The following is a 10,075-nucleotide window of genomic DNA, read 5'->3' on the forward strand; positions in this document are numbered from 1 at the left end:
TTTGTGGTTGCTCTGTTTGGCCAGGAAACGTACCTGGTGTTTTTGAAGATTGGCCGACTTGATGAGCAAGTTGGCTTATTTGATTTTCCATGAGCTTATTCTGGGCTTGTAACTGTTGGATGGAATTATTTGTGGTGTTGATGAAGTTCTCCATCATTAGTTCGAGATTGGATTTTTGAGGGAGTGGTTGCATAGGTTGCATGGGTTGTTGTACTAGGGGTGGTCTTGGTTGAAAACCAGGTGGATTATAATTGTTGTTTCGAGGTGGGGGCGGAGGTGGATTTTGCTGGGCCTGGGTGTTTTTGTATGAGAAATTTGGGTGATTCTTCCAACCTTCATTATAAGTATTAGAATGGGGATCGTATGGTCTTTTAGGGTTGGAATTGTAGAAGGCATTGGCTTCCTCAATTGATACCTCATTCGAATTTCGTGGGCAATTAGGTGCGATGTGACCTTGAGTATTACACATTTGACAAGTTTCTAGCACATTATTAGAAGATCCAGTTTGTAATCTATCGAACTTGCTTGAAAGTGCCTGCACAGAACTAGTTAAAAGAGTTAGAGCATCAACATCTAATTTACCTCCTTTCTTGACACTATTTCGGCCGCCTGGGTGATAGTTGTCATTGGCTGACATCTTCTCAACCAGCTCCTTTGCTTCGGTTGGATTTTTAGTTAAAAGGGAGCCTCCAGATGCGGCGTCGATATAGATCCGGAATTCATGGGTTAGACCGTTATAAAAGGTTTGGATTAACATCCATTCAGGTATGCCATGATGAGGGCACTGTCTCTGTAATCTCTTGAATCTCCTCCATGCGTCATATAAGGATTCTTCATCTGATTGCCTGAAAGTGGATAGCTCGTTCCTTAATCTTGCAGTCTTTTCTTGTCCCAAGAACTTGACCAGAAAAGCTTTTACTAGTTTATCCCATGTATCAAAGGAACCAGAACCCTCATCTCTTAACCATTCCTTCGCCCTATCCCGTAATGAGAATGGAAAAAGGCGAAGTCTAAGAGCATCATCTGTAACACCATTCAGCTTCATAGTGTCACACTTTTCCAAGAAACCATCTATATGATTCACTGGGCAATCAAGAGGTGTGCCAGCAAATGAATCATTGGATATGAATTGAATAAACTGCGGTTTCAATTCAAAATTCTGAGCGGTGATAGGTGGTCTAACAATGCTAGAAAGGAGTCCGGTTGTTGTGTCAGGGATACCGTACTCCAAAAGAGACTTTGTTGCTTGGTCTTCCATATTTCTGTTACCTGCTCTTCTTCTACTTCTTCGTCTTCTTGCAGTCGCTTCAATTTCTGAATCGAGAGGCACTAAGTCGTCTGACCCTGAGCGACGTGTTTGCATACAACAAAGAACTAGGCAAAGAACATCAAAAACACAGGAGGCAATAGCCGAAGCAACAAACAACGCTTAGTAAAAACGAATCACGGAAAATCAATATGAAACCGTTAGTCCCCGGCAACGGCGCCAAATTTTGATAGGCTTATCGCGTACCTAACAAAAATAACCTAACTATTCCTTCTAACTGTGTAGTAGGGCAAGTAAGGATCGAATCCCAAGAGACTATGGTTCATTCAATTAATCAGACTCAATTAATCACTAAGCACGTCACCAATCAATAATGGATGATAATAATCAACTAATATATTAAATAACACAATTAACTAGAGGAAATATTAATCAATAAACTAAAGCATCCAAGATCAAGCATTACCACGATTATGATTGATAAACTAATAAATCTACCCCCAATATATAAATCAATTGACAAGAAGAAAAGCAATCCCTAATAATAATACCAAAGGTCTCTTCCAAGTTATCAATGGCTTCCCAAATTAACTATCAAGCCTACTTCCGTGGAATCAAGCGAATAAGGGACATTAAACACCATGCCTAGATTCCTAATTATTCAATCATCTACTTCCGTGATGATCTTCAAACCCTTAATTGGAATAACCTAATCCCGTTAATACCCAACTTCCGTTGCAATAAGAACAAAGGGATGATAACAATACTAATTATTCCTAATCTAGTATTGGCATAAACACAATCAATTAAGCATGTCAATTGGGATTATTATTGGGGAATTTAAAGATCTACTTTATACATCAATCATAATCGGGCTTAGCAAGATCCCGGATTAAGGAAACTACTCACACATCATAATAAAATCAAAATCAAGTTCAAAAACAAGAAACAGTAAAGAAAACATATTTAGAGAACAGTGAATATCAGAAAAGAGTGAAGTAAGATAAATACCAATTACTCCAATTGAAAGAACTCAAATTGTTGATGAACAATTGATTAATCTGGGATTAAAAGATTGAAATTGCTTAAAGGAAATAAAACTAGGGTTCTTGAGAGTTTTCTAGGGCTTAAGGAGAAAAACTAATGAAAAACTCTCTTTAAAAGTTAATTACAAAAGGGTATTTATACCCTCAAAAGATAGAAATTCGGAAATAGCTGAAATCGCGCAATCTTGAACATCGCCCGGTCAGACCGGGCAAACCTCGCCCGATCGGGCGGAGGAAGGCTGCGTAAAATACGACAGTTTTCCTTCTTTGCCCGGTCAGACCGGGCGAACCTCGCCCGGTCGGGCGCGCGTAACACGTTTCCAGAATTGCATCTTCATAACTTGACTTCTTCATCGCCCGGTCTGACCGGGCGAAGCCTGCCCGATCGGGCGCGCGTTGCACCGTTCAGAATTGGGCTTCTTCCTGTGAACTCTTCATTGCCCGGTCTGCCCGGGCAAGCCATGCCCGGTCGGGCACTCCACATAAATTGCAGTTCTTGGCTATCAACTCTTCCGAATCTACTAAAAACACGTCCAATTGCCTAGAAACGCTTCATATTCCTGAAAAGCTTACTAAAACAATCGAATACACTAAAGAAGAGATTGTTAGCAAGAAATGGCTCCGTAGAGCTCAAAACCATATAAAATTACTAAGTAAAACCGGGGAAAACCATTGTATAAAACACGTATATCAGGCCTAATTGGAAGTAAAACCTCGACCCTCCAAGGGATTTCAAACACCAAATCAATCCACTATAATAGGGCAAACTCTCCTAGTTACAACCTATTATAATCAGACCTTTCTCACAAGTTCCAGACTGAACTTGCTACACAGTAGAACCCTATTCTACCCAACCTAAGTCCTTGACTTAGATTTACTCGACACTCTTTGAATGCCCACACTCTCAGCTTCAACCTAGAAGCCTACAATCTGTATGCAGTTTGCTTAACACACACACCTAAAAACCAAAACAATACAAACTCTTTGACTTTAATATGTGACTGGAAAGCTACACATGGAATTTGAAACTAATGACAAAGTTTAGACTTGGAAAACTAACACTCTAGAGCTCTCTTCAGATTCTTCACGCATAAAGTCACAAATCTGTGCTAATTATGAATTCTCCCTTATATACAAGTTATACTCGTATGTAAAGTAGGTTTTCAAAAGATAGAAATTATAAAACCGCCGTTTTCATAATGCCACATTTATATAAATTTTTTTAGAAGAACATCTTTTTAGAAAACTTATCAAAGACATAATTTCTGAAAAGAATGATATTTGTAAAACCGGATTTTATAAAATAAAATCTTTTCATAAAATTAAAACTTATCTTTTATAAACTTTCCATTTTTAAAGTTTGTCAAGCTTTGTCACGCTTCTAATAAATCCCATGCATAAACTTTCCTAACATATTTACAACAATCCTTAGAAAAATAAACTTAACATAAACTTATATTCTCTAGCTAAATTGTCTCGTCAATCGCTCGCTGTAAGTTAAGGATACTTGGACTTCACGCATACCAGGATTAAGTTATTGTTGTCCTTTATTCTTCAGCTCCTTGCTGGAACGTCGCAGGCCAAGTTCTTATGGAACTTGCTGTCCTCAACCCCCAAGTCAATCTTCTCAATAATGGACCAAGCTAAAGGCGATACTTAGTACACAGTGGGAATCAAGATGTATTAGATAGAATTAATAAAATGTTCGAACGAGTAAAGGAATTTACCGTGTTAAACATGAAGGACTTGAAAAGCCTTTCGATCCATATGTATAAAATTAAGTAAATGTTTGAACTAAGTATAAGACTTTGATAGTGGGATCAAATTAGGAATAGTTCTGCAATTGAATCCATCATGTATGTTACGGTATGGAATCGTCATATGAATTGCGTGCTTAGAGCATGACAAGTATAAAGTACCAATCAATTTAAATCTAAGTAATGGATTGTTAGATTATGATCAAGAACATCCAAAGTACTTCGTTAAGTAAGAGGATGAGTTCTTGATGCATGAAAATAAATATAATATGAGTTTTGATGCTGCAAGCACAACCTTAGCAAGGATTATATCCTTAATAAGGAAGCTATTTATACGCACGAGTTTAGATGAGTCGTGGCTTGAGAATGATAACATAGACTTGCATCCATGTGTAATGTGCGGAAATATAAGCTAAATTTCCTTGATCACAAATGATTAGGGTATCCCAAATCATGGTGGATTGGTTGGAGTAAAATCCAAGCCAAGCATTATTAGAAAGTCTACTAAAGTATATGTTGAGAGTATTGTTGCCTTAGAGGCAATAAAAGTGAAGTTGTTCAATGGATAGTTCGTAGTTGAACTTTAATGATTATAGGTTTCCAAGTTGAAGGTCACGAATCATGAAAATGAGTGGGAGACATCACTTGGGCAACAAAATCCAAATCACATGTAATACATAACACACTAGAATTTTTTTATCTTATTATGAAAGTCTTCGATAATGAAGATGCTAATATTTACAAAGTAATGATAACTAAACTTATGCAATAAGTGAACCACAACATTCATAATTTCATAAAAGAAATCAAGCGTATTAGATATGGGTGTGATTTCTATAAGTTTTTGTAGAGAGAATTACTCTTAAAATGTTTGGGAAAACCATTCATCATAAGATAAAACGTTGAAAAGTTTCATAGTGGAATAAATATGATTATTATTCCATGATCTATTTAATTGAGGTTTAGAATTAAATAATGAATACATTCGATTTGACGGTATTCAAAATAAGGTATCAAGACAAGGTCTTGGATAAAGAAACACCTATTAAGTGAACATTGAATATCATATCAAAATCATCCCTAATCAAGGTCATTTGAAAGTTGGACGACTAATGAACACGCGAGATTAGTGTGTAGTATGATTTATAGCACTGTTTCTTGTGCTACAAGGACAAAAATGTCATAAATCATTTGCACAGGTATTATTTTGGACTATACTAGATCGACCTATGAGAATACTTTAAGAGATTTAATAATCGTCATAAGTATCTTACTCATTATGGTTATCGGAACCTCTTTCCTCAACCATGAGCATTGTAAGTTCTCTTGTTTGAGTACTAGTCCGTTTTGATGTTGTCAAACGTCTGCCGTACATGGGGATTATAAAGGCAACACTCAGGAAGCTATGGTCTCTTAGTAATAGAAGCTTGACATTGCAAGACTGGGAATGTCTTCCTATTAACAATAGAAAACATGTCTTTGTTATTTACAAGGCTTGTCAAAGAGCGAGACTGTGAATATGCATGGCCGTGCTTATAATTATTTTAGAAACTATCGTACTAATTAACAGTTGAACTCGAAATATCGAGAAACACTTCTAGACGTAATAAGGATGACGATAAATCTTACCTTATAGTTCATGAAGAGGCATTAAGTGACATAGGAAAAAGGCAATACACATACAACACACTTGTCCGGAAGGACAAGTGGGAGATTGAAAGGAATGGTGTCCTTCGAACATGTGTATTATTTCGATAAAGGGTTCAGAATTAATTAGGAAACCTAATTATTCCATGAAGTCAAGTGATCGGAACGCCTAGCTGGAGGCTGCTTCCAATCAGTAAGATTAATATATAATTAATCTTACAACTTGCTCTTGACTGAACCCTACGGGTCACACCCAATCGTGTAACCGAAAAAGGCGATGAATTAATCCGAAGGATTAAATAAGTCAACAAGGATTTTACGAACTCAGACGTCGGATTCCGAGCTTAGAGTGTCGAATGTCGAGTCGATTCAATGAATCTAGAAGACGATAAAATAAGTCAAATGACAAGTCAACGCGCAAAGTCCTAGCCTCGCAATTTGCTTAGCCAAGCGAGGGCTAGGCGCGCTAGGCTAGCAAGGCTGCTAGCCATGTGCTTGCCTTAGCCGTAAGCTTAGCAGCCACGCATGTGTGCTGGCTGGGCGAGCTGGCCGAGCAATGCACTGCTAGCAGCGCTAGTCCGCAAGCTCGCAGCAAGGGCACCAAGCCCGCACGCCATTGCGTGCAGCAAGGCTCATGGGCCCTGCACGCTTGCGTACGTTGCCAGCCAGCGAGGCCAGCCTGCAGACCACAAACCCAGCAACGCGTTGGGCTTGCGAGGCAGGCCCAGCCGAAGGCCAAGGCTGCTAGCGTGGCAGGCCTTGGGCCCAAGGCTAGGGGCGTGTCGTGCACATGGGGTTGTTGGGTTTGCTCTCCAAGGGGAGGGTTTGTGGTCCTTACCTAACCCCTCCCTTGGATTGACACTTGCCATTTGCTTATTATTTATGCTAATTAATTTAATTTAGAATTAAATCAAAAGCTTATTTAATTTTCTCACTTTTTTATCAACTCTCCCACATGGAAAGATGATTGAGGATTTTTGGAATGCTTTGCCTATAAATACCAACTTGAAAGATGGGAATTAACAGAATTTTAGTAGAACTCAATTAGGCATCTCCCAAAAGCGTGAGAAAACCTTTAAGTTCGCCCTCTTTATGTGTTTATCGCTTTATTAATTGCATGTTTGTTAGTTAGTTGTATTAATTATGCATGTGGTCCGGGGCGGGTTTTGGTTCCGCACAGTGCTCGCGCACCGTTAAACCAACACCTTCTTGGTCATAAAAGTGGACACTTGTAGCGGGTGTGGCCCAGACCCGTTTATCACCCGGTTACCCTTAACCCCCTTATTGTGAGGGCTCTGATTATGTCAATTGACTTTGGAGGACAAGAAGACCATGTCTCGATCTCTTAGTTCTATACATTTTCTTGATCAAGTTGACAAAAACTATTTTTTTAAAGCCAGTTGACAAGTTACAATAAAATTAAGAAATAGAAAATAGCTAAATACTCTCAAAGATATAATTAATCGCAAAGTGTTCATCACGATGTATAATATGATGTTGAAGGCATGAATTAAAACTTAAAAGGGTATAATTTTTTCCTAAATTTGTTTGACACTATCATTTACAAACTATATACAATATGTATAGTATATAATACTATAATATTATTGATATATACTTCATCTATATAATGATAAGAACAATATTAAATGTTATAAGAAAATTCTGTTCTTCATTCCAAACTCTGTCCATTTTTTCCATAGAATGGCTAACTCTTTCTTCCTTAGCTTCCCACCATTTTTTCGAGTTATTTCGATTTGTTTCCCTCTAATCTTTGCCCTTCTCACACTTTCTCATCTTCGAATTGTTACCTCTATTTCATTTAACTATTCTCACTTTAATTCAGACTCAAATTTACATTTCCAGGGTAATGCTGAAAATTCCCTTGGCAAAATAGAGTTCAACTATGTTACTCACAAAGAACGTGTTGGTATCGTTACATATGGTGAGAGTGTGCGCCTTTGGGATAAAAGTTTAGGCAAAATCGCCGAGTTTTCAACACATTTCACCTTCGTTGTTGACACTTTCAAGGCACCTAAATACGGGCATGGGTTCACATTTTTCATTGCTCCGGTGGGTTTTAAAATCCCACCTGGCTCCGACGGTCCATATCTAGGCCTATTTAATCAAACAACATATGTAACGTCGAGTACACCAATAATTGTAGTCGAGTTTGACTCATTTCCAAATGCTTTTGATCCTAGTGATAAGGAGCATGTTGGTATCAACGTCAACTCTCTCAATTCTTCGGCTCATAAACCATGGAACGCGAGTGAGCATAGTAAACAACCTGCTGATGTTCGGATCATCTATAACGCGACTGCTAAGGTTTTAACCGTGTTTTGGTCATACAAGAACGATCCAAATTTTAACAAAGATTCAAATTTGTCTTTACCAATTGATCTTATGAAAGTCGTCCCTGAATGGGTTAACATTGGTTTTTCTGCGGGAACTGGGCAAGTTAAGGAGCGACATACTCTTGAATCATGGGAATTCTATTCTACTTTGAAGAAGTCTATTGACAATAATACTAGTGATCTTCCTGAGAAAAAAATCGAGTTTACTAATAATAAAAATAGTGATGATCATCCCAAGGATAACAAATCTAAGGAGCGGATTATTGTTATTGTTGTTGTTGTATCATCATTCGCGTTCATTGCTATTTTGGGAGGGATACTAGTGTTGTTTTTGCATCGAAAGAGGAAGGAGGCGAAAATGAAACAGGAAGAGGAAACCTCATTCAATGATGAACTTGAGAGAGGGGTCGGGCCTAGAAGGTTTTCTTATTCCGAGCTTGAATCAGCCACCAACAATTTCGCAAGTGAGCATAAGTTGGGGAAGGGAGGGTTCGGAGCCGTTTACAAGGGCTATCTTAACGACTTGGATCTACCAATCGCGGTGAAAAAAATATCCAGGGGATCAAAACAGGGGAAAAAAGAATACATAGCCGAGGTCAAGATTATTAGTAGGCTAAGGCATCGAAATATTGTACAACTATTGGGTTGGTGCCATGATAAAACTAAATTGTTACTTGTTTACGAGTTTATGCCAAATGGTAGCTTGGATTGTCACTTATTTGGCAAGAAGACACCCTTATCTTGGCCTTTGAGATACAAAATAGCTCAAGGGTTAGCTTCGGGATTGCTTTATTTACACGAAGAATGGGAGCAATGTGTTGTGCATCGTGACATAAAGTCGAGCAATATAATGCTAGATTCTAATTTTAATGTCAAGCTAGGGGATTTTGGTCTAGCAACGGTGATGGAACATGGACGTGCTGCACAGACAATAACTCTGGCTGGGACTATAGGGTACATGGCACCGGAATACATAAGTACACGAAAGGCTAGTAAAGAATCGGATGTATACAGTTTTGGCGTGGTTGCATTAGAGATAGCTACCGGAAGGAGGTTAATAGATCCAATTGATGAGGGGACTAATATGAAGGGATTGATACAATGGGTGTGGGATCTCTATGGCAACGGGAGGCTACTTTCGGCTTCTGATCAAAGGCTTCGTAGGGAATTCGATGTTAAACAAGTCGAGTGTTTGATGCTAGTTGGTTTGTGGTGTGTTCATCCTGATTACAATTATAGGCCATCTATAAAACAAGCTATTCAAGTGCTCAATTTTGAGGCTGCATTGCCTAGTCTTCCACCGGCGATGCCTATTCCGACCTATCATGTTCCAGTACTGCAGCCGTCAGACGGCTCTAGTTGCCCTTCAATGCTTAGTACAAGCCTTAAAATTGGTCGTTAGATACAAAAATCCGTATCATATTATTATAGATATTCATTCATCATAATTGTTGATTTGTTCATAGAGTTATAAACATAGCATACGGTTTCTTTTAGCAATTGTTTTATGAAATATGTTGATTGTTGTATACATAATTAAGACTATACATTGAGTGGAATAAGTTTTTTGTTGCATACTTCTCTGTATGTGAATCTTGTTATAGAATTAACATGAAATTGTCCAACTAATTACTCTCCCCGTTCCTAAATAATTGACACATTTGGATTGACTATTTTTCGCTATTCATAAACTAACATTGACCATTGTTTTTTAATAGCGTATAAAATACAAATTTTATCATGAAATATATTGTTAATTAGGTATCAATATAAAGTTTCATAATATCAAATTTTTTATATTTTTTACTAATATTTAACCATATATATATAAGGTTAAACTAATACATTGACATGTGTATGTATCAAGTTTGACTGTGTCAATTATTCATGAACATTGATGTTGATGTGCGCGCATTAACATAGAATAACGTTATTTTATCATGATCTTATATATTAAGCTTAACACAATATAGTATTAGGAGGTTAAAGCTCCTAATAATT

General features: G+C 37.8%; 1 protein-coding gene across 1 annotated transcript; it reads left to right on the forward strand.

Moving 5' to 3' along the window:
• The first annotated feature begins 7,393 nt into the window (after positions 1-7,393).
• LOC110730463 (L-type lectin-domain containing receptor kinase IX.1-like) lies at positions 7,394-9,542 on the forward strand. The gene has a single exon (XM_021910265.1). It carries the CDS (start codon positions 7,422-7,424, stop codon positions 9,474-9,476), a length of 2,055 nt encoding a protein of 684 aa, XP_021765957.1. The 5' UTR covers positions 7,394-7,421; the 3' UTR covers positions 9,477-9,542.
• The last annotated feature ends 533 nt before the right edge of the window (positions 9,543-10,075 follow it).

The sequence above is a fragment of the Chenopodium quinoa genome, unplaced genomic scaffold (genome assembly GCF_001683475.1).
Source record: "Chenopodium quinoa cultivar QQ74 unplaced genomic scaffold, ASM168347v1, whole genome shotgun sequence".
In the NCBI taxonomy this organism is placed as follows: Eukaryota; Viridiplantae; Streptophyta; class Magnoliopsida; order Caryophyllales; family Amaranthaceae; genus Chenopodium; species Chenopodium quinoa.

What these genes read in the sequence shown, in the direction of transcription:
- LOC110730463 (XM_021910265.1), top strand. Translation starts at nt 7,422, where the DNA reads ATGGCTAACTCTTTCTTCCTTAGCTTCCCACCATTTTTTCGAGTTATT.